The sequence below is a fragment of the Indicator indicator genome, chromosome 32 (genome assembly GCF_027791375.1).
Source record: "Indicator indicator isolate 239-I01 chromosome 32, UM_Iind_1.1, whole genome shotgun sequence".
NCBI classification, from domain to species: Eukaryota; Metazoa; Chordata; class Aves; order Piciformes; family Indicatoridae; genus Indicator; species Indicator indicator.
The window spans coordinates 1,920,897-1,945,535 of record NC_072041.1 but is presented as its reverse complement, the minus strand read 5'-3'; the positions used below and the strand labels follow the sequence as shown (position 1 = coordinate 1,945,535).

The 24,639-nt window shown below is 40.0% G+C and overlaps 1 protein-coding gene across 3 annotated transcripts in view; it reads left to right on the top strand.

Annotated features, from left to right (window-relative positions):
- Window positions 1-19,642, top strand: part of PRKCZ (protein kinase C zeta) — a 39,513-nt gene extending 19,871 nt beyond the window's left edge. The window contains exons 5-18 of one of the 3 annotated variants that reach the window (XM_054395125.1): window positions 866-951; window positions 3,385-3,516; window positions 4,708-4,768; window positions 5,454-5,506; window positions 7,432-7,620; window positions 8,022-8,119; window positions 9,903-9,989; window positions 10,982-11,117; window positions 11,867-11,954; window positions 12,316-12,435; window positions 12,893-12,972; window positions 13,537-13,626; window positions 18,231-18,346; window positions 19,061-19,642. In XM_054395125.1, coding sequence (XP_054251100.1) covers window positions 866-951; window positions 3,385-3,516; window positions 4,708-4,768; window positions 5,454-5,506; window positions 7,432-7,620; window positions 8,022-8,119; window positions 9,903-9,989; window positions 10,982-11,117; window positions 11,867-11,954; window positions 12,316-12,435; window positions 12,893-12,972; window positions 13,537-13,626; window positions 18,231-18,346; window positions 19,061-19,148 — 1,424 coding nt within the window. In that variant the 3' untranslated portion in view covers window positions 19,149-19,642. Of the gene's footprint in view, window positions 1-865; window positions 952-3,384; window positions 3,517-4,686; window positions 4,769-5,453; window positions 5,507-7,431; window positions 7,621-8,021; window positions 8,120-9,573; window positions 9,598-9,902; window positions 9,990-10,981; window positions 11,118-11,866; window positions 11,955-12,315; window positions 12,436-12,892; window positions 12,973-13,536; window positions 13,627-18,230; window positions 18,347-19,060 lie in introns of those variants that run through there. The other 2 variants (XM_054395124.1, XM_054395126.1) reach the window with 2 other exon arrangements.
- Window positions 19,643-24,639: the final 4,997 nt, after the last annotated feature.

The following is a 24,639-nucleotide window of genomic DNA, read 5'->3' as shown; positions in this document are numbered from 1 at the left end:
TTCTTGATAGCACAAGAATGTTGTCAGCATTAACACCACTGCTGAATCTTCTGCTCGTCACCCCCTGTTTTGTGTCACCATCACTGCTGTGTGCAGCTGTGGATGGGAGTGGTGTGGCACAATGCTTAGTATTCAGTGCTTAGTATTAAATACCCAATTTTCTAATTAGCCAGCCACACAGAAATGGCACTTATGTGAAAAGTGGGAACAAAGGTGATGTGAGTGGATGCTCACAGTAGTAGTAGATGCTAGGTGCTGTTGTGTGGGACTTCTTGGAAAGTCTGGCTTAAGCTGATTAAATGGTTTCGTTTTGTTATCTTTAGAATACATTAGAAATAATTGCAGACCTGCACTTGAACTGTTTCCCTTACAGAAGAGCTACTTGCTAATGTTTAATGGCTAGATAAAAATAAGGCCAATTAATGAAGTCTCAGGATTTGCAACATCTTTAATATAGCACAGCTAAAGCATTATTGGCACCAACCAGCCTCAGTATTTGCATAGGAAGGTGCTGCAGTGAGATCAACATCGTAACTTGACCAGAGGAAGCTGTGTCTTTAACAGTTATCTGTCCGTCTCACCTGAGCCTGAACAGCCAGGAAACTGTAACAAGATTATGATCATGTGAGGGAAAAGAGACAGGGATAGAGAAAAGGGAGAGGCAGTGGTGAAAGCACATCCTGCAGAAGCTGTCACTTAGAGCTGCCTCGGAAAAAAAACATCCAACGCCCGGCAGGGATTTCAGCTGTGCGTTGATCTTTAGAAGAGCAAGATTGTTTGCAGCTACAACTTGCTTAACCCAAGTGTGTCTGCTGCTGCTGGGCTGCCATGCTGCTTCCTTACACCTTTTTAATTTCTTTCTTAGAATCAATCTACCGCCGTGGAGCCAGAAGATGGAGGAAGCTGTACCGAGTGAATGGGCATTTGTTTCAAGCCAAACGTTTTAACAGAGTGAGTACTGTTGCAGAAAACGTTGGGGTTTGGTAATGTTCTGTGGTAATTGTTTTCTCAGCCTGTGCTTTTTCTGTGTTTGAGTGTGGAAAAGAAAGGAGAAGCAAGATGCTTGTTCATGTGACTTCTCAGTCTGTGCAGTGTTATTTGGGTCAGGAAGAACTTGGAAATCCTTGCATCTGGGGTGGAGTTAGTAATATGTGATTGGTGGTAATTATTTATTTTTGAAGTCTCTAGGAAAAAAAGTTGGTTGAGGGACTGTTTAAACTGATAAATACTTAGTGCAGCTTGTCTCCTTTCCATTCTGTATGTGTTTTTTCATTGCTTGTAGCACAACCTATTACCTTCAGTACTTTTTGTCATTCTTAAGGATTAGAGCTCTTGATGTTAGCTTTAAATGTTTTGAATATGATTAAGAAGGAAAAAATGCTGGTTCATTGAGTTAAAATACAACTGCATTAAGAATCTGACTTAATCCACACAAGCAAGTGAATGTAGCTTTAAGGCTAAGACACCTCCTTCACTTATCCCATTATGCCTAAGAAGTGAAGCCCAGCCCAAACCAGTACAGCTAGGAGAGGTAATGTCAAATTTGATTCAGCAGTAACATCTTTTTGACTGAAATTATACTTTCTTTTTTTTTCTTCTCTAATATTCCTGACCCCAGAACTGCACTGGAGGAAGGAAAAGCCCCTTAAAACTCAGTATCCTCTCACTAGATATGTGGGGAAAAAATAAGTCATCTATTTGATAGCATGTATTTGTATTATATGGTGTGCCACTTACTTAGTTGTGAAAAAATTGGCTTTTGGTACTCATTACCGAGTTGAAACATGCTACTTTGAAGCTTTGTGAGTGTGTGCCTGCCTCATGAATAATCTATGTTATACATAACGATGTTTTAATGAAATCAGGCAAATAGTGAATATATATAGAGAGATTTTGAAGCCTCGTTAGCATGCCCACTTGTCAGCAGCCCTAGACAAGACTTTTTTTGCCTATAAGTCTGTATAGAAGGAAAATACATGGAGCTAGAACACAAACCATAACCAGCTGAAGGTAACGATGAAGCTGACAAACCGTGAAATTACATTGTTGTTACCAGATACCAACTTCTAATGCTGAGTTTTTAAGATTGGAGCATTATTTTCATAAATCAATTTCATTTTCAAAATAATACATTTAAACTTTTTCAGATAATTCAGGTGAATTAACACATGCAGGAATGGAAACTTGGATCTTGTTGAACATCATGAGGTTTCTATAACTGAGAAGAGCAACACAAAGTATTTTTGGTTTTAAATGATCCATTCTTTGGTCATTCTTTCTTTCTAAATATATTTCTGATTTTTATTTTTTATGTTTTTCTAATACTACTAGCAAGGATTTCTAGCAGCAGAAGGATTTTTGGGCAGGACACCGTGTGTGATTCATTAGTCTGAGGATCTGAATAACCACACTCTAACTTGCAGTTAGGGAGGAACAGACTTTCACTGTTTTGTGGCTTTGGGACAGTTACAGAGCTCTGTGGAAGCCTAAAAAGGGGAATGAGTGCAGGACTGGCTGTGTAGCTCACAGGGTGACAGGCAGTGTCTTAGCCTGTCACAGGAATTACTGGAGAACATTTGCAGATAGGGAATAAGGGGTAAGTTCTGGGTAATGTGGAGAGAGCTAACCCAAACTGGGTGACTTCTTGGCATGTAAGAATCTCACATTGCTGTTTGGCACTCTGGGTGAAGTGGATAAAATGACCACAGCACACAGACACTGGAAAAAGTATTTCAAGCCTTGCCCTGTTAAAGTCAGCAGTAGAATGTCTGCCTCCTGTATTTGTTCTCATTTTGGTTTCACATCTTCAGATGCCATTTTGTGAAGTGTATTCAAAAAGCCTGCTAGTTTTGATATTAAAAGTTGCAACCAGCAGAGGTTTTGCATCAGATTTGAGAGAGAAGAGGTTTAGTTATGCAAAGTTTCTACTGATGTACTGTTTTATAGGTGTAGATACAGCATATTTTTCATAACTGAATTTGTTTTTGCTAACATGGTGCTGTCAGTGTTCTCCAAAGCAGTGTTTGGATACTTTTCATGCTTAACTGTGTAGTACAAATTCCTGTCAGTTTTGGGTAACCTGTGTCAGGAGGTGAAATTCAGAATATGCTCATTGTCTAAGAATGATTTGCTAATGACAGGCTGTAGTGTGTGCTGTATGCTTCAGGTAGTTGCTTTCTTCACATTCACTAAAACAGGACTGCATTTAAGAGTTCTACATGTGAAAATGTTACCTTCAGTCATTAGGGAGTGCCTGGGTACTCCCAAGAAATATTATGGAACATCTATTAGGAGGTGACTAGGATGAGTTCTTGCTGCTAATTACCTGCTCACCTACAGAAAGGAACTGATAATGGAATTGACAATGCACTCTGTGGCTTTCAGCGAGCGTATTGTGGCCAGTGCAGTGAAAGGATATGGGGTCTCGGAAGGCAAGGCTACAAGTGTATCAATTGCAAGCTGTTGGTCCATAAACGTTGTCATATCCTTGTGCCACTGACCTGCAAGAGGCATATGGTAAGTTTGCATTCTGTATGAAGCTCAGGTGTTTCCTTGTCTCCTGTGTTACTGTTTGTGGATGTGCATCCTAAGTGATTCAATGCTGTCTGAGGTCACAGATTTGTAACACTGGGTGGTATCTGGGTTTTGGTTCCTGAAATGCCTGTGGGGAGGTTGTGGATTGTGAGCAGCAGAGACAGTAAGAAAACAAAACTTATGATGAGATTTAGGTGACTTCACCAGTAGACATACTGTATTTTACAGGTAGATAGGAGCAGCTGTTGACAGTCTTGGTGTTTGCTCCTCTCTTAGCCTATGGAGTTCTTTTAAGACCCAAGGACTTGTGTCGTTTTTGCTCTGCTGCTTGCTAAAAGGCTTGTTGCTTTCATGTTCTTGCCATCCCAGTTTCTCCATTTTTCCTCTCCATTTCTTCCTCATATTTTCCAGTGGTAATGCTCGTGTCTTTCCTAGGCTTTCAACATGCATCTGTGTCCTGAATTTTGGCCCTTCCCCATACTTATCACAGACCATAACCAGTGTCTCACTGGTGGTTGCATCGTGGTTTTTTTAACTTAAAACCTAAGCCAGTATTTGTCTCTACTGGCATTTCATGTGACTTGCCTTGACAATACTAGATTCTTTGCCAGTTCATTTATGCATGTTGCTGTACCTACTGGAATAGTCTCATCATGAGTTGTTAATGAGACCAGGATCCAAACATATCCTACAACTACTTGGTGCTGTGATCTCCACCAATTTATGCAATGGCCTTGCATAATGAGGAACAATTCATGTTTTTTAAACAGGAAAGGAATACGCCAGTGCTCTAAATTGAGAGTGTAACATCATGCTCAAGTGTTTACTTTGTTCAGCTTCCATGTGAAACAGACTCCTGAGTCTTAAATAGAATTGAAGTTTGAACTTTGCAATAAAATATACTAATCTTACTTTTAAAAGAGAGCTGAACGTCTGTTGTAGTGTCAGAGAATGGTTGACATGGCAGTAGGCTGGTTTTCTAGTGCATTGCCAAGTGTCAGTATTCAGAACTACTTCCTACAAAATCCAGTTACCATCCTGGAAGGTACACATGCAAGGTTCTCATTGTGTGGTTGCTGTATGGCAAGACTGACTTCAGAGGGCCTGCATAAACCAATGGTTTTTACCTGTGTAACTTGTGTGTTTTGCAAGGATTCGGTCATGCCTTCCCAGGAACCTCAGTTAGATGATAAAAATGATGAAGTTGACCTCCCTTCAGAAGAAACTGATGGAAGTGAGTACTTCTGAAATTTGAACTTGTCTTTCCCCATTTGGAGGCTCAGTTTCCACTCTACCTGTTTGGTTTCTGTCAAGTTTATTTTGGATTTCCTTTAGTCCCATGGGATAAATGCTCCACAGGAGCTCAGTTATAGTAAATACATTTATGAAGCATATAATCTGGTTTGGTTTCATCTTAAATTCATACCCTCTGAAACCATTCTAGAGAAATTAAGCACAGGGCAGTTTGCAGCAATAGATTTACTTCTTAAATCCCCTGCACTTGGGATCCAAACTCTGATGCTAATAAAAGTGCACTCTCAGCCTTGAAGTATTTCTTTAATTTTGTCTCATTTGGAGAACTCGTTTTGGATTATTCCTGGTGGTGTAACCTGTCTGATTTGAAGGGCCCATTTGTCATACCCATTCTCCAAAATGACTCTGGCCCTTGTCAGACACTATTATGAGCTCAAAGGTTCACTGATGAATTTCTTACTGTCTCAGGGTTGGTTGTTTCTGCAGCGACCTTAAGATCTGCTGTGGGGGTTGCAAGAATAAGGAAGAAAAATTTGATCAAGTGTCCTGTAGCATTTCAAGCTAACTGCTGACCCTAAGCTACTAAATCATCTTTCTGTTTATGCATTGTTAAATTGTCTCTAGTCAAGGCCTTAACCACACCCCTTGGTTGATTTCTTTTCCAGTTTCCTACATTCCTTCAAACCGGAAGCACGACACCATTAAAGATGACTCTGAGGTATGTTTTAAAAGGATTTTTGCAGTTCACATTTGCACACTGTTAATCACACAGCTTTTATGAAATAGCTAATGATTTGGCCTATGATTCTATGAAGAGTCTCTGATTTATTTGTTCTGCTATTTAAAAAAAAAATGGAGCCAGGGTTTCTTTCTGCAAATTGCTAATTATTTTTTTAAGCACTCTTGTTGGGCTTTTCAGATTTCTTCTGCATGCAGCTTTTGTTATCCTGATCCATGTGAAAGACTTTTCTTTTTCTCCTCTCCATTTGTGTTGGAACAACAGTGATTTAGCAAAGGGTTTGACTTTATTGGTCCTTGCAACAAATAGTGGCTTTGACATTGTCTTGCCTACTCTCTAATGGATGTGCATCCTTTATCACCCTCAGGCTGCCTCTATAGGCTACCATTATGGAAGTTGGTTCAATCTGATAATACATTAACTATCCATCTCTCTGAGCTGTTCCACATAAATAATACCTAATAATTTATAGAGAGCTCCTGTGGAAATGAAAGTAGAATAGCATACACTTCAAGTCTTTTTCAGCTCCTTTGTAGATGCCACAGTCTCTGCATACCAAGAATGCTATTCCCTTAAAGCAGTTGAAAAATTCCACTACACTTCAATTCTGAAGGGCTTCAAGATAGTTCTTTTTAAAATGCTTCTGGCACATTTAAAATAAATAGGATGCACTCTGCAGAACAGTACCAGTTGGTTTGATATCCCACTTATAAGCCTGCTCCTTTTCTCTCTCTCCTTCCACTACAATGCTTGTCACTGCCATTATTTCACACTTGAGTAGTTCTTGCTCTTGGGTAAGTGGCTGCCATGTTTTCAGTCACATCTGTACATTTTATGTCAAATTTAGAGACGGAAGGGTATAAATTTAAGCCATGTCAGAGAATTTTAATTACTATATAAAAATGCTGTCTTCTGCTCAGGTAAATACAATCTGTGTTTAAGTTTTGATAGGTGCTGTTTGCTCAGCTGTCCTGAATCATGCTTTTCTGATTTTTCCCACCTTGCTTTTGAGCTCTACTGAAATAATTGAAGGTGTTCTACAAGAGAGGAAGTGTCATTCTAGGAGCTTTGTTGACTAGAAGCTTTAAGCTCTTCTAATAGCAGTCAATCCTAGATCAAGATTCTTTATATAAATACTTTCCATAGTTCAGCAGAATGCTGATCTGTTTGTGAGTACAGTAGTATGAGGTCAGATAAAAATAGGCCACACAAGTATGTCAAAGCATTGTAGGTATTGGTAAACCAGGAAATGTCAAATTATGTGCTGCATTTGGCTTGATTCACTTGATTACATCTGATTCCAGCAAACAGTCAAGATAAAATGTATTTTTTTTTTTAAATAATGAATTTTAAACTATGTTCTCCTTGGCGGAATAGCTCATGCAAATTCTCAGGTTTGAGAAGCTGGCATCTGCTTCTGTGTGTTTCCAGACACCTCTCAGAGATCTTAATTTTCATTAAAACTGTAGTGAGCTTAGTACAGAGAAAAACCAAGACAGGTATAGCCATTAGCAAATGGTTTCCTTATCAGTCTTCTTTTTGAGGTCGCCTTTGTTAACTTGTCCTACAGTGTTTGTCAGAATATCAAAGCTGTTCTTACTGTGGAAGATAATTCTACATGACCTGCAGGTCAGAAATTTGACTAAAACCTCATTTCTCAAGCCATTGTTTTCTGTTTTCAGATTTGAATACTTCATTGCTGAACTACTGCCTTGTAAACTACAGTAACTTGTGGTAAAGGCAAGCCCAATACACAAAAAACATCTCTAAATGTCTTTGGAATCAGCCACTCAGATCTGTGTGCCAGTGGCACACACACTCAGCAAGTGCTGTCCAGTTGCTAAAGACCTCTTTGCTTTTATGGTTACCTGCTGTGAAAACATCTTCTGATCCTTTTTGTACAGGATATCAAACCAGTCATTGATGGAATGGATGGAATTAAGATTTCTCAGGGGCTTGGACTACAGGACTTTGATTTGATCAGAGTTATTGGACGTGGAAGTTACGCCAAAGTTCTTTTAGTTCGGTTAAAAAAGAATGACCAAATCTATGCTATGAAAGTAGTGAAGAAAGAATTGGTCCATGATGATGAGGTAAGTCTGTGTTAATTGCATTCTGTCTACTTGAACCTTTTGAAACCTGGAGGTTCACATTGTATTACTGGCATGAGTTGCTTCAGCCTTAGGATCATTTCTCCAAGGTAATGGAATGTATTTTTATGAGGCAGTATGAGCAGTGTATCAAATATTGCAGATTTTTTTTCATGGCTTAAATTTTGTGCAGACCTTTTTAAATGGCTAAGAAACTTCTGAGGATACATAATTGAATTAAAATGTTTTATAACTTCCTCCAGATTTTAGGGGGGGTTGTCTTAAGAGCAAATATACCAACCACAACATATGTAAGGGACCATAGATGTTCATAATTTCTTCTCTGGGAATACCCCCAGCGGTTATCCGGCAGGAGCTCTGATTGTTCAATTACTCTATTTCAGGATATTGATTGGGTACAGACAGAGAAACATGTGTTTGAACAAGCATCCAGTAACCCATTCCTAGTTGGTTTACATTCATGCTTTCAAACAACAAGTCGGTAAGAAAGATCTGACCTTCTTTTGTTTTGAAAACCTTGACGATTGTGCTAACTGCTGCTCACAAAGCAAACATCATCACTGCCAGCACACAGGCAGCAGCTCTTGGGAAGAGGCATTAGTGGCAGGGACTCACTGGTATGGAGAAGGTGGCTGAGCTGTCTGGTTCCAGATGTGAATGAGCAAGAGGAGGGACCAAACTGTATCTGAGCACAGGCTGTGTGACTTCAGGAACAGGAGGATGGTAGTGGGATAAAACAGAGCTTTGTGAGAGAGTTTGTAATGTCAGATTCTACTGAGGAGGGCCAAGCTGCAGTTCTGCTCTTTAACAGGCTTTAGGTGTGTGTAGGGTGGTTGTGTTTGCTGGGGACTTTGTTTTCACAGACACCTGCTTACAGTTCACTTTGCTTCTGGTTATGATACATACAGTACCAGGCATTACCAAAGTCACTGTCTGGCTTACTTGAATGGCCTGCAGTGTAGAGTGCAAACAGTTCTAAGGGAGTTTTAGTGGGTTTAGTCATTTATCCTTAGGAATAATCACTTGTTGGTGACAATAGTTATTATCAATTTTTAGCATACTCAGCCCCACACTGTGCCATGGCTTCAGACCCCAGACTTTCAACCCCTTAGTGGTTATAGTCACAGGAAATAACATTTTCCTAGCAGGGCAAACACAGCTAAGATAAAGGAAGTAAATAAGCTGTATGAAGAGTGTTCTGAAGGTACATGGACTAGGGAATATTTTGGAGCAGGGAAGAAAGAATGATCTTCAGAGGTGACTGACTGAAGATTTCACCAAAATAAATTTGTCTTGCAACCGGGGGGAAAAAAGTTTAGGAAGGTCTGAAATATTTAGAGCTTCAACAAACTGTTGTGAAAGGCTCTTTAAGTTAAACCAACATTCACAAACCTTCTCACCAAATACTGAATAATATTTAACGTCTAATATAAAAATTCAAGTGGATTTGGCGGGATGAAGTATTGGGCATGAGCCTTCTTATTAATATTGAAACAAGCAAAAAAGCTGAAGTCAGCAACAGAAAGATCCTCTGCATGCCACTTTTTGGTAGCAATGCTGACATAGTTGAAGAGCAGAAATAGAAAAAAATATGCTGAACATAGTCAAAACTTTCTGCATTCTGCTGTGTTTTTAGGAGTTGTTTCTGCAGCTTAGCTTCTCCTTACACTGAAACTAGAGGTTTTGTTTATAACTTCAGCCATTTTTTTGTCATGGTGATGAATTCACAATTTGGTTACAGCTGTAGTGTTCTGAAATCACAATTCTGACCTTGTTACAGCAATGGGAAATGCTAATTTCAGGTGTAAATTTATCACCATCACATTGTGTTACCTGGCCCAAAGAAAACAAGTTGTAAGATGAGAATGGTTTGTGTGTGAGTGTTTGAGCATGACTTGACACAAGGAGCTTCGAATGGTAGGTTCTGAATAAGAGGATAAGAAAATTGTCACCAAGGGAGTGCCTCACATTAGGAAAATGCTCTTGGCTTCTGTGTTCTGCAGGTTTCCTACCAAAATAGCAGCCTGTTGCATGCAGCTGCCTCTCTTCACTCTTAGCCTGGTAATTAAATACAGGATGTGCTCCTACATAACATGGATCAAATAAGGGCTCTCTTTTTGCTCTTAAGCAGTTTTTGTGCCTGTAAGAAATTTAAAGCCTGAGTGAAAATGGCTCAAATGGGAAGGGATAGAAAAAGGTTTTTGTGGGTTGGTTTTTTGTAGAGAGTTTCCTTGGAGTCTATTAATTGTATTATATATTTTCAGATTGTTTCTTGTCATAGAGTATGTCAATGGGGGAGACCTCATGTTTCATATGCAACGGCAAAGGAAACTTCCAGAAGAACATGCAAGGTATTTCGTTAACACTTAGAGTGGATTTCTTGTCTTGTGAAGCTGTAATGCTGTATAAAATGCTTTCAGACTTTATTCCATGAAAGAATATGAACAGCAAAGAGAACAAAGGGTTGATTCTGAAGTGCAGGCTGTGATGCCCTGGGAAGAAATGTTGCCAGTACCTAAAGGGATCCTACAGGAAGTCTGCAGAGGGACTTTTCATGAGGGTGTCTAGAGACAGGACAAGGGGGAATGGTTTTAAGCTGAGGGTTAGACTGGATCTTGGGAAGAAGTTATTCAGTATGAGAATGGTGAGATGCTGGAACAGGTTGCCCAGGGAGGTTGTGGATGCCTCCTCCTTTGGGGCGTTCAAGGCCAGGCTGGATGAGGCCTTGGGCAACCTGGTCTGGTAGAAAGTGTCCCATGGCAGGGCAGTTGGAACTAGATGATCTCTGAGGTCCCTTCCAGTCTAAGCCATTCTATATTAGTATTTTGAAGGACATGTATTGTTTTAAAAGAAAGCAAGCTTTTGATGAGTAGTAAGTTATTCCTATTTATTTTTGTTTATTGCTTCATTTTTAGGTAATGCTTCTTTGATCTGTTGATGGAAGATGTAACTTTGCTACTTATTCTGGTCTTATGTTGAATTAATAAAGTCTTGGTAGGAGAAGATGAAAAATCTATTTTGCATGGCTTTGCACTACACAGTCTCATTGGAACCCTTAATAAGCTGCAAATAAAGAGCTCCTGTGTCATACTTGGGATTTTCAGAGAAAATTGTGAGGATAAAGAATGAGTTTTTTCTTAATTAATAGAGCAAACCCAATTATTTCTTATATTTAATTTAAGGAATGGCTTTACAATACAAGAAATCAGTGTCCTTATGAATAAATGTCTGTTGACAGATAAGAGCTGACTGTAAAGTGATCTTTTAAGAAGAGAGGTTTTTAGTTGCCCCAACGTTTTTACAGTCTTAGTGCTAAGATGAATTTTCTTCTTTCTAATTTCAGGTTTTATGCTGCTGAAATTTGTATTGCTCTAAACTTCCTTCATGAAAGAGGCATCATCTACAGAGATTTAAAACTAGACAATGTTCTTTTAGATGCAGAGGGTCACATCAAGTTAACAGATTATGGCATGTGTAAGGTAGGATTTCTTTTCCCTTTTTCTTTTTTTGGTCACTGTTATTCAGTAGCACATCTCTCTGGCTGTGATGCTAAACACTGCATCCAGTCATGTTAAGAGAAAGCAGACAATTTATCCTTGGCATTGGCGTTACTGAGCCCAGGATTTGGGAGTGGAGTAGGAACTTCATTGTGAAAAATACCTTTTGAAGACTACAACCATGCTTGAAATGTTTTTCTTTGTGCATTTCAAGTGATGTGGGGCATTCTGGGGACAATGAAACTGGGATTGTGTTCATTTGAAAAGTGCAAGGAATGACTGAATAATACTAGCATTTATGTAGGTTATTTCAGAACATGTTTAAGGCATGTTTTGATGACATAATGAGGGCAGCTTGTCTTGTTCCCTCCTTAGAACAAAAACTGCACCAATTTCTAAGAATGCTGGAGTATTTCCCCACCATGAAATTGATTCCTAAAGAGAGGGTTTTTCCCCCAACATCTCTTTCAAAAGGACTTCCAGATTGGGTTTGATCTGATTTTAAAATGTATTTGTAAATAGTGTAACAAATGTGTTTTGACTTGGCTTTCATTAATGAATTTGCTGTGAAGTCCTAAGCCAGCTTTGTGCACTATGAGTATTTATTTTGCCCTTTTTTTGAAAGGAAGGTCTTTAGACCCCCTAAGTGGTTTGGTTTTATAAGTCTGATTAAAGGAATTGCCCAGAGAAGGAGGTCAGCTTTTAATTTATGAACTGCTTTATGCCTGTAGGAAGGTTTGGGCCCTGGTGACACTACAAGCACTTTCTGTGGGACGCCAAATTATATTGCACCAGAGATCCTCAGAGGAGAAGAATATGGTAAGCTGTGACTAAACAATTTGTAGTTGTAATCAATTGTAAAGCAGTGTTCTGATTTGTGAACTGACCAGATGATCAATGGGTTGGATCTGTCATTGAGCTACAAGATACTGAAATGTTGAACTTTAAGAAAATAAATCTGAAAATTTTTCAGCTCAAATGCCTTGAATTCTCTGAGACATTGCTGTCAGGCAGGCTCCTGCAAACTCTGCTGCAGGTTGTTTGTAATCCCAATGCAGAACACCCTGACAGTGCAAGTTGTGATGGCTGTGCCTCCAGTGAAAGCAGAGAATTTGGGTCTCCAATTATGAGAGTTAACTGCTCAGTTCAGAGTGAAAGTTTGCTCTGTGAATATTCCCAGGGTTCAGTGTGGACTGGTGGGCTCTTGGGGTGCTGATGTTTGAAATGATGGCAGGAAGGTCTCCGTTCGATATTATTACTGACAATCCAGACATGAACACTGAAGATTACCTCTTCCAAGGTACAGTCATTTTGATATTTACTTTCTTTTGTTATTCTTGAGGGAGAAATGATGAAAATAAGCAGTGCCAGTAGGACAGTTAGGTTTTCCTTTTCCATTATTACCTACAGTACATTTACAGGCAGCTATGGGATAAGGGTCCCAAATATTTCCAGTTCTTCATCCCAAGAATTAATTTTGTTAGACTCTGAATGGTTTTGAGTTAGGAAGTCTTGAGATAATAAAATGTTTCTTTAAGATGTCCACAGTTCAGCAATTGTGTGGAGGATAGGTTTGTTAGAAGGAGGCTTACAGGCTGAATATGTGATTTCTGTGTCATTATTGTAATCACTTTCTCATCCCATTTTCCAGTGGTAACATACTTAAATCATACAGTGTTGGTATTGAAATCATGGCCAGTGTCATGAAGCAAGAACCAATATTGCTGATTTTAAACCTGTGTTTAAACCTCTGACAGTTATTCTTGAGAAGCCAATCCGGATTCCAAGGTTTCTTTCTGTCAAGGCTTCCCATGTGTTAAAAGGATTTTTAAACAAGGTAAGTAACATTTTCTTACTTTTAGCATCTAAGATCTGGAAGTCATAGCTTCCTGTTGAAAGCAATACAGTTAAGAAGTTAATCTGCTTACTGTTAAAATCTATAAAACCTTGGTATCCTGTATGTTAAAAACCCTCACTTCTTAGTTCCTAATTTGCTGAGGGAATTCCATAGCACAGACTTGATCTAAATGCCTGCACCTAGTGAAAACAACCCTGTAGGTTTTTTAATAAAGTCTTTTCTGTGGTGTTTATTGCTCATTTCATTAAGCTGATGGAAAGCCATAAAACCATTATCATTTGAAATGGCGAAAAGGCAGCTATGGATTAGACATTACTAAATAAATCGTTATTTTAACTTTGAGAAGTGGTAAAATATAATCTTAAAATGAGATCTTGAACAAATTCTAATTAAAAGAGAACAACAATCCCATGGCAGCCACAATGTGTTTATCTTAGCAGCAGTTTGCATAGCAGCAGGGAGCGCTGGAGTCATGGATGTGGGCTTTGAGAAAGGTGGCCTGCAAGTGGCTCAGTATGTGACATGAGTTTCTATTTCCCACAGGACCCCAAAGAAAGGCTTGGTTGTCAGCCCCAGACAGGATTCTCTGATATCAAGTCTCACACGTTTTTCCGCAGCATAGACTGGGACCTGGTAAAAACACTTACTCCTCTTTCTGTGTTCAACAGCATCACCCTTTGAGTTCATTAATTGTGTGCCTGTGGAGCAACCCCATCCAACCCAGTGACAATCCAATCTGTAAATGCAGAAGCATTTGTGCCTTCTCCAGGTGATGGAGGAAAGCTTTTTCTTTTGTGACCATAATGGAAACAAGCTTTATTTCCTGACCCAAAGTCTGGCTTGCTTCCAGACTCCCAAGAATGGTTACAACTTTGTGGGTATCCTATTTAAAATAGATGCTGAGTTTTTAAAACCCAAATGGAAGCGTTGGTGGCACCGTTCATCCCTTGGTTTCTATTTGTAGGTCTTGCCAACACACGAGCTGTGTTCTGCTGCTGTAGGATGTACCCAGCACACATGCAGGGTGCCTGCAGTTGTAGTGTGGAGGGCTGCACAGATTGGCAGTGTCAGAATTCAGGGCTTTACTCTTCTGGGGGGCTATTTCTTACAGTCCTGTCATGTTTCAAGCTCCACTGAAGAAGGAAGAGTGGAATAGCAGAGACAGCCTGTTCCAGGCCTTCATTTCTCTGGTTGATTAGAAACCTTTCTGTCTTGACAAGGTTAGTGAGTAATCCTGACACAGCAAGCAGAGAGGTAAGGTGTTATGAAGCCTTTTTAGATCCAACTATGGAAGAGGAGGTGCTTCAGATTAATAAAGCATTTGTAATCCACTGGCAGTTAAAAGACTGAATTTCAAAATTACGTAATTTTTTTTAATCAGGATTACTCAGGTAGGTAACAGGATTTAGTATCATGAGTAGGTGTGAGTAGGATCAGGTCCTTTTTAAGGATGTGGTTTGAAAGCAGTGTGGTTACTTTAAATGTCTTTTCATGAGGTTGTCTGGAGACAGGACAAGAGGGAATGGTTTGAAGCTGAGGGAGAGCAGGGTTGGACTGGAACTTAAGAAGCTTTTCAGTATGAGGGTGGTGAGACTCTGGAATAGGTTGCTCAGGGGGGCTGTGGATGCCTCCTTCCTGAGGGTGTTCAAGGCCAAGTTGCATGAGGCCTTGAGCAGCTGAGTCAGGTTGAGAAGTGTCAATGCTAATGGCACGGAGGTTTGAGTAGATGATCTCTGAGGTTCCTTCCAACCTAAGCCATTCTGTGATTATATGATTAATGGGAAGATTTAGATGGTTGTGTTGTTGGCTTGTGGTGTGATTAGGACAGTGCTGCTCAGGAGGATCTAAAATGTCAGATACATTTTTAAGCTATGTTTCTATTAAGTGTTGAGAAGTGTATTCAAGAGAAAATGAACAAATCCTTTGGATACTTTGTCAGTTATTAGAATGTTCTTTCAAATGCAGGCAATGAGTAGAAAGATTTTGACTTAAAAGCTTTTCCAAGTCTTTTCAAGTTGAAGCACAAGGAAACAAAAGTATAATGTTGACTAAAAACTCTAGAGTTAATTGGAGAAGGAAATAATGGTGAAGTGAACATTATAGCAGAAACATTTTTGTCCTGGTGTTAGTCATCTGAGTTGTGTGGCATAGCCAAGAACATTTTTGATTACTCACTCTGTGTATAGGGTGGCTTAACAGCATGCAGGGAAGCACCAAGACAACCTTTTTTTATTATTTTACTTTATATTTTTTCCCCCAGTTCATAAACTTTATTATTACCCTGGTGCCTGTTTTTATGGTATTTATCCATTATATGCAGAAAACCCCTATGAAGCCATCGCTGCTGTTAGCTGTGCACAGGAGCAGTAAGGACCTGTACCAACATTTTTTCACTGATTTTTCTCAAGTGAAGGCTGCAGGTTCACTCTATGGTTTCTTTAAGAGTGCTTTTATGCTTTGCTGAGTGTAAGATAAAAGAGGCAGTCTGATGTTTAACAGCTAGTTGAATGCCTTGCTGTTGAAATGTTAATGCACAGCTAGGACTGACTCACAATGACAATTTTACCACCCTGCTGCAGTTTTTAACTATTTATTTTGCTGTTTCTTTCTTGCTGCCATCCCTCTTTGGGAGGATTTAACCTTGTCCTCCTTACAACTTTGACTTCATGGTGCTTCATAGACCTGGTAACTGAAGGGATGTTCATGTATGGGGATTCACTTCCCAGTAATTTCCTAATTTCCACACTTTTCCATCTGTACTGATCACACTCTTGCCTTAACCCTGGAATGCAGCATTTTTCTGATCTCCTTTCTGCTGTGTGCACCAAGCACAGGGAGATGATGCCCTCCCTGGTCCTAAACCCAGGTGTCCTACCCATGTTGGCCATACAAATAATAATTTTGGTAACAGTTTCTCACTTGCATTATGCTTACCTGTTGTTTTAGGTTAGATTATGGAGGTTGTAGCTCTGGCTATTTTTATTTTTTAAACTGAATACGAACTTTAAAATTAGAATGTTGGCATCTGTGCTACTACAAATTGGACAGATTTGTCTCCAAGGTTTTGGAGCTATTTTTAATTGTGGCTTAAAAAAAAAGTCTCTGTAAGCTGTATATCTTGTGTATACTTTACTGAACGTCTTTTCACAACTGTTAAATCATACAAATGGGACAATCTTGCCTATGATAGTACTGCCTTAAGTAATGATAGGAAAAATAAGCTGGTTCTATGTCCTCTGCAGAAAGGAATGAAGTTGTTCCATCTTCTTGTCAGCAGCTCTTATGTCTGCAATGATAACTCACAGCTTTGCTGCCTCACTCTGCCCTGGAAATGCTTTCACACAAGGTCCAAATGTGTTCAGCCTGAAGCAGAAACCATTTCTTGAAAGGAAGCTGGACTGTGAGCTTGATCTATAGGAAAAAAAAGCCTGAATAAGGAGGAGGGAGTACAGGGGTTCAGCCTTTCCTGACATTTATCCAGGAAAATGCCTGTCACTTCCCCGCAGATTAAAGGGCTGGGTTCCTTAAAGAGTGTTCTTTCTCCCTAGGCACATATCCTACATAACAGCATGCTGGGACAGATTATTCACTCTGGTCTGTAGCAACATAGCTAGATACTTTGAAAGGATAAAGCATAATGGAAGCTTTATTAAAGCAGTGTGGCATCTGAATTGCAAATAGGTACATTGCCTCTCCCAGCTCAGAAGGCAGATTATCAAATGATTTGGCTGGGCAACTTGTTAGCTGTCAGTGATAGCAGATGACCCTCATGTTACTGAATTCCCTTGTAGTCTGAACAGACTATTCCTTGTCACTCGTGGAGTTCTGGTCTTACTGGGACCAAAGAAGATGAAATGTGTCAATACATTACATTTCCCACTGCAGAGAAGTTGTTACTGTCCCTAAAGCAAAGTAAATATTGGAAGTTGGTGAGACATGTCCACATGGGAAGGCTTAACCCGAGGCTGTGTTGGAAATTCACTCATGTATTAAATGAAAAGGAGAGGGAACGAAGATGTGTGTCCATGGGAGATGTGCTCTGTACTGACGAGGCCCTTTAGCCTGCCACACTTCTGGCTCAAGAAGTTGCTGGTAGATGGCTGGAAGCAGTGGAGAAAGTGAATGGAAACCTAAACAGTGGTGAATTGCTTGAGCCTCAGAAGACAAACTTAGCTCCAGTGTGGCTGGTGAGCTGGTATAGCTTTAATTGGCAAAAGAGAAAGCAGTGAAGTGCAAACTGCAGCTCCTGCTTCTTTAGTGGGGATCCCACCTTGCTGGCAGCTTCACAGTCATTAACAGAAGGTTGGGCTTTGCTTTGGCAGGAGCAGGTAGCAAACAACTAAAAGATTTTCTGGTGTTTCTCTAGAGGAATGATGACCTCCAGTGGCCAGCAAGGCTCCCTGAGCTGTATGGACCATGTGGGGCCTTGCAGATCAGAGTAATGCTCAGGCTGATACCTGTCTCTGGCAAAGCCAATGCCAAAAGCTTCACAGGAAAGTAAAAATGGTTCCAAATGCTCCTAGCCTGCAATGTTTCTCCTACAGATGACTGACTGTCCCTGGTGAGGGGGATAAATGAGTTCCCAGTTCCTGTGGCAGGAGATGGTGGATGAGCACTGCTTGCTGTTAATGCTTGTTTTACCCCTGTGGCTAGCCATTGATTGGGAGGGAAATACTGCTGAGGTTTTTGTTCTATGCCGGAGCTGACATGAACAAATAAGCCTGGTTGTGGTGATTTGAACTAATCCAAGAGGCTGCCTTTTTAAGAGGCAAGTTTAGAGCTTATGAAAGGGAGAAATGAGTTATTGGGAAAGCATCTTGGCCTGAATGGAAAGCTTCTGGAGGATGCTCTTTGTAAAAAAAAAAAAAAAAAAAAACTGTTGAGCCTGATGTATGTAGTGACAACATTTCTTAATATATGGGGCAAGAGACTTGGGAAACAGCTGTTTTTGTGATCATGAAGGTCAAAGATTATCAGAAATTAATAGTTTTAGGGATTTGTACTGAAAATACAGCACTAGGATAAGCAGGAGGAACAAATTCTATTTGGTGTCAAAATCCACCAGGCCAAAACCTAGTACCAGCTTGTGTTTAACCTGCTTGTATCTCCCACCAGTAGTCAACTCGCCTGGAGTGACTTCTCTGTGCAGGTACTCCAGAGCCCAGCTGTGCTGGTGTTCTGTGGGGATTTTGTAAATATTCAGTGTTTTCATTTTTCCCACTCTATTTTGTTCTCAGCTGGAAAAGAAGCAAGCAAGCCCTCCATTTCAGCCTCAGATCACAGATGATTATGGCTTGGATAACTTCGATACACAGTTCACCAGCGAACCTGTGCAGCTGACCCCAGATGATGAGTATGTGTTGCCTTTTTCCCCACATACAGTGAACTTAGCAATTACTTGAAAATGACCAAGAGCCTCTGTACTTGGCATTAGAACATAGTCAGGTTGAAGTAAACTTGAATTTCTTTGTATGCTGCATATCCCACATAACTTCTCATGTTCCGTGTGTGTCAGGAGGCTTGCCTGATGTTCCACTGAAGGTCCAGAAAGCAGCACTGATGTGCTGTGGAGTGCTTGCCTGGCACTGAAAGAAGAGATGGGAGTTTGATTCCTGACCAGGGCAGCTTGCATCTCTGTACTAAGGACAAATAACTGAAGCACAGCTCCTTGGCTCTCCCAGTAAACTTGAGATAGCAGGAAAATCTTACAGGAAGCTATGATTTAAATGTGCTATGGAAAAATTTTGCAGGAAGATGGAGTTTGCTTTAACAAAGGAGCCTGAAGGCTGTAATTGCTGTGCACAAGGAATTTCCTTCAGTACAAGGTAGCACAGAAGAAGACAGGGTATAGTTTTGGTAGGTAGATTAGAGACTTGGCTTGCCCAGACTCATTAAGAATAATTGTACTGAGTTGTGAGGGTTTACTGAGGTCTGCACATTCAAAACTGGAAGTGACCATCCATTTCTGCAAGGTATTTTGTTGTTATGGGGAGAAAAAGCACAGCAAGAAAGCCAGCTGCAGTGGGGTGCACTAAATCCTAAATCCATGCTTTTCTTTGTTTTTCAGGGATATAATCAAGCGAATAGATCAGTCAGAGTTTGAAGGATTTGAATATATTAATCCATTGTTGCTGTCAACAGAAGAAACAGTATGAAGGAGTGACATCTTTGTTGGGGACAGTGTGAATGACCTTTAAATTTATCCTTAACTACAGTATATGCATGCAAGGCTGGGGACTGTAAGATTTTGGATGGAGACCAATGATTTAAAAAAAACAAAAACAAATTGCTGCTGAAAATCAAAGAAGAGAATAATGATTTTGGTGGGTGTCTTCTGCCACTTAGTGATTCTTAAGTTCTGGGCACTGACACAACTGGCTTCATTAATGAAGGAATTTGCATTTTGTGCCTGTTTCATGAAGGATTAAAATTGTTCATTGCATCCCTGCAAAAGGAGAGCCTGAATAACTTTGGAGATCCACACACTTTCAACAGACATTTGATGCAATGAGCTACCAATTGAAGAATATTTCAGTGTAACATCTTGAAGAATAAAATGTATTACGGTGGTGTTGAAGCTTATTTTTGATGCCTTTTTTCACAAGTGGTACCTGTCTAAACGTCTCAGATGTATTTAAAAGGAGTTGTGTTTTATTAGCAATCAAAACATAAATTTGGGTACAGGATTTAAGTGCCTAAATGGATATACTGCATTGAAGAATTTATTGCATATTTGGGATGTTCTTAAAGCTGGTAAGTTCTGCTTGTTAATATTAAGTAACCATTTACACATGAAACATCCAGTTCCCAGCTGCAGCCTACTGTTCATTTGCATCTTGATAGACTTTGAAATGCAGAGTGACTCAGCAATATTAATTCTGAATTAGAATTTACAGTATGGGTTTCAAAAGCTCTTAACACTCCAAATTTACCAAAATCTATAGACTGAAGAAAAACAAAAACAACCAACCAACCTAAATTTGCACACCAAGGATTTCTGGTGATACTGAAGCAGTGCCTACACCTACAGTGATGTTGTGTTGTAGATTAGTTTTTTGAGAAGTATTTTTATCAACAGTGCAAATACTCAGAAATAGAGCAAAAGCATAATGAAGCATAGCCTTAAATAGTCAGTCTAGAATAACCATAATAGCAGCTCCACTGTCCTGATAAAGCACACCTCCTACTTCTGATAAACTGTCTGCTTACAGTTGCTCAGTCTGTATTACTAACTAATTCTACACAAAAGAATGGGATATTTGAGTGAAATGATTTCCATCAAAGTAGTAAATCTTGTAGTGGAGGAAAAATACCTAAGAAATTGGCTCAAGAAAAAGATAATGATCAAACCCCTTCTTGTGGAAGCTGGGATGGGAGGGTGTTGGGGGCAGGCAAAGGGTATAGTACAGCAAAAAAGGTCAATTTTCAGCTTGGAAAAGCTCACCTTGCTACATTAGAGGATTAGGAAGTGCACATTGCTGTCTGCAGTGTCAGATGCTGTCAAGATCTCCCTGCCTCTCAAGGAACAAGGCCAGAGGCAGTGTTTCTTCCTGCTAGATTTTGGGTTAACTACATCATGTAGGCTGTAGAAATACTGGGGGAAATTACATAGTAAAGAGAGGAGAAAAAAAAAAAAAGAGAAACCCTGTGCCATGACATCTCACCTGATTTGGTGTAAACTGCAGGAGAAATTGCAACACTTTGACTTTCTTTACATTAACATATGGTTTTCTCAGGGTACAGCATTGCATTAGGTGCTGAACATCTTTCGGATTCACATCCAAGTCATGAGGTGCTAGGACCAGACTGCCAAAACATTGTTTAAAACCTTCAATTAATCACTGACTAACAATCCACATTTTGTATCCCCTTGTTAGCCACAATTAGGCAGAGCTGTGGTGGTTTAGTTGTTTTAATCCCATGCAGATTTACGTTGTGGGTTTCTCTCTGTTGGACTGTAGCTTTTCATATGAAGCAAAATGTGTTTTAATCAGCACTAAATAATTTAACCAGTAAGAAGTACTTGCCTCAAATGCCTGGACTTTAGATACTTTATTATCTACTAAAAGAAACCTTTACCTTTTAAATGTAATCTGACTTTTTTTTTTTAAATTGCTCCTTTCACCACCCCCCCACCCCCCGCCTTCTCCCTAGCAAATGCTTTATTTACCCTGAATAATTTTTCTTTTTTTCATCTCCCCTGGTACTAATCAATTAGTTATCAGAGTGACTGCAGGCAGCTCATGAATTGAAACATGACAGATCAAGCTGTCCTTTGACAGGCCAGGGCATAGGACTTTAAAATGGAAATATGAGAAATATGGGTTGGGGCTTTTTTTTTTAACCTTTTTTCCTACCTTTCAGAGCATTTTGGGAGGGAGGGAAGGAAGAACAGAAAGACGCATTTGCTAAACAAACATTGTAAAGACTACTTGATTTTATTTAAAACCTTACAGGCATTTACAATGTTGCTGTGTTGCCAAATAGTTTGCTGGATACAAGTTTGGTTGCTCATGTGCAAGTGTTTGAATAATGTTCTGTTCATGATGAAGGGGAAATTTTTTATATAAAAGTACTTGTTTTATAAATAAAAGTAAAAAATGAAGGATGTAATTAAATGTGTGGTTTGGGGAAAAAAATCCTAATATATTACAAATGGATCTGGTAATGATATATAGTTGTCTTATTTGAAATAGTAAATGAAAATTCTAGCTAATTTAATGATTGTAAAACAGTAAATATGTTCTTGTAGTTTTGTATAATTAATTAGTTGGGATCTTTGCTGACCAGTTTTAATTGTGCAGAAGATGGTATACTAACCCATAACAGCTGAGATCATTTATATTCTTGCACATCTATTAAAACTTTAATGAAAAAGTTAATAGACTGTTGTTATTTATCAGAAGCTTGAGCTCAGGCCAGCTGCCACTGCTTGAAGAGCCCTTGCTGTCATTAAATCTACAGCATTCCTCCTCTGTGCAGGTGCTGCTGCATTCTGTGTTTACTCCCTAGCCTTGGCTCACACCTGAGCTGTGTGTTTCTGAGGTTCAGGGCACAGTTTGTTGAGACAAACCCATTTGTGTACTGAAGTTTGCTAATCGGAGCTTCCTTCCTCTTCCCTGTCTTTGAAGGCAGTTGTGATCAGAACAGCTGAAACAAGCCCCAATGTGCTGCTTGTGTGTAGCCCTGTGACAAGGAACTAATTGGAGCAGTCAGGCTCTGTCTGAAGCTGTGGTGTCCTGCAGGAGTGAGACAGCCTGGTCAGTAAACAATTCACTGTACCTGGGGGAAAGGAACAGCTCACTCCAATTCATTTCAGCCCTTCCATTTGCTGCTCATGTCATTTATTCCTGGAAAAGGCTGCTTTTCTCAGGCTTACACAATGTTCACCTGCTACTATGAGGAAGGTACTGAAATAATTGATGAGTTTCTGAAAACCTTCTAGCCAAAGCAGCCCTCAGGTGTTCAGACAGAACAAGCCCTGTAGGGACTTAGAGCAGCTTTTTTCAGATGTACCCAGTTTCCAGGAGTACTGAGATAGACTTCTCTGGGGGTTGCTGGGACATCCTCTAGCACCATATTCAGACCCCAAGAACAGAGGTGGCACCTGACCTTCTCTTGAGTTACTGGTTTGTGATCCTTAAGCAAGCTTGAGACAAGGATCTTCTTCCTTGACACATTTTCCCTTTTCCTTTGAGAAGGGTTGATCCTTGGCTCCTTATTCTTCTGGACTTACCACATGACATCATCTGCACTCTCAGACAAGCACCTAGCAAGATGGCCATCAATATCCAGTTGTGACAGCCTGCAGAGACAGAGAGAAACAGATCCTTTCATTCACACTGTGCTACACTTTCCCTCTCACTTCCTAAGCACTCTCAGTAGTAGCTTGAGGGGCAAGTTGTTCCTGTGCTCAGAAGCACTGCAGTCTGCCACATTCTTGTAGCTGCTTTGTGATGTCATAGTAGTTTAATGCCATTTACTAGGTGACAATGCTCACATTCCACATGCTCAGGACAAGAAATGCTATCCTGGGAACCACTAGGTAGAACACCCAGCACCTTATTATTCTTTCTCCAACTGGAACGTACAGGAAGCAGATTTCTGGCAGAGGAAAGATGCTTTCTCTGTTTCCTTTTTTGGAGGCCTGTTCTGTGATGTGAGCCTCCCCACTGCCCATGTTACAATAAATTGTGTAAAGAGGCTTCTATAGAACTTGGAATTAACCAAGCAGTTACCAGTAGCAGAGAACTGATATAGAGGCCTGATCTTTACCCTACGTTTCTTGATGTCATGACCACACAGTTCTATAAAAATTAATGAAGGCATCTTTTTGTCTCCTTGTTCAGCCTCCAAGAGAAGAAGCTACATCTTACACTGTTAGGAGACCTTCAGCAAGTGAAGCAGTGTAATTTAGTTATCAGGAACTTCTGAACTGAATTAGAAAGAGGTCTGTAAATTTATTTAGTAACTGCGAAGTTATTACATAAAAAGACTCACGTTCCACTAAAAGACATCAGGCACATTGGGCAGCTGTCAAGAGCTAAAGATCCTCCACTCGGATTTCCCATCTCCTTGCAGCTCTCAGTTCCAGGTACGCTCACAGGGGGAGTTTTTTCTGCTGGCACACATCTGGTTTCACCAAAGGAAATCTTCCCTTGATGTATTTGTATTTGAAGCTGTTTCCTATCATCATCTTTCCTGTTTTCCTTGCTGTTCTGTACAGTCTCTCTGCAGTGCTGCTGAAAGCTGTAAGTTTTTGCAGAGCGCTGTGACAATGCCAAGTGGTGCATGGAACCTGTGTGTGGAGTGGTTTTACATGATTTAGGACTTGGACCCAGTTCTGAAATATCTTTTGTGTCTTCCTCCACCATAGTTTTGGCTTGATCTGTAACAGTTACACAGTTTGCTTTCTCAGCTGAGGAAGGGAAACTTTTCAGTTCATCTGTTTGGTCCCCTCCTTTATGTACATGGTTGGTCTGGCTCTGTGTCAGCCTATGGGAGTGAAGCTCCTCTGGGTTTAGACGCTTTTCTTCATGAAAGGAGGGGAATGACACCCACTGAAAGTCTTTCACTCCAGCTGTAAAGACCTCTTGTTTTTGTGGACTCTCTTCCTTGGAACTCTGTGACACACACAAACATGCACAATGACTACCAACACTAAAACCAAGGCTGAACATACAACAAGTACTGAGAAGGCTGAACTGCACTGCAAGACAGAACGTTTTCTTTACATCCATCTCTGGTCCTAGTGAAGCAATTGCGAACTTGCTGTGTCCTCCCTGAACACATCAAAACTGATACAATCAGGTAGTCTTTAATATGCTCCATAGCCCCTAAGGATGAAAATAAGAACCTGCTGCTGCTCAGGAAAAGAGTTCTACTGCAGGACTGTGGATTTTTTGTTCCCATACTGCCTGACACAACGGAAGGGCTGTTTGTGTGTAATTAACCTCTCTGTTACAGTTTGCTTTTCCTATCCCCTTAGAGATGCCAGCACTTAAGAGCAGTAACTATTCTTACCCAGATCATCTCTTTCCAGCAGAATGTTTTTTTTCCACACTGAAAAAAAAAAAAAAGAAGGCCCAAGTAGCTGAAAAAGCCCCCAGTGATTGTTCTTAGCATTGTGTGGCAGGTAGGATAAGT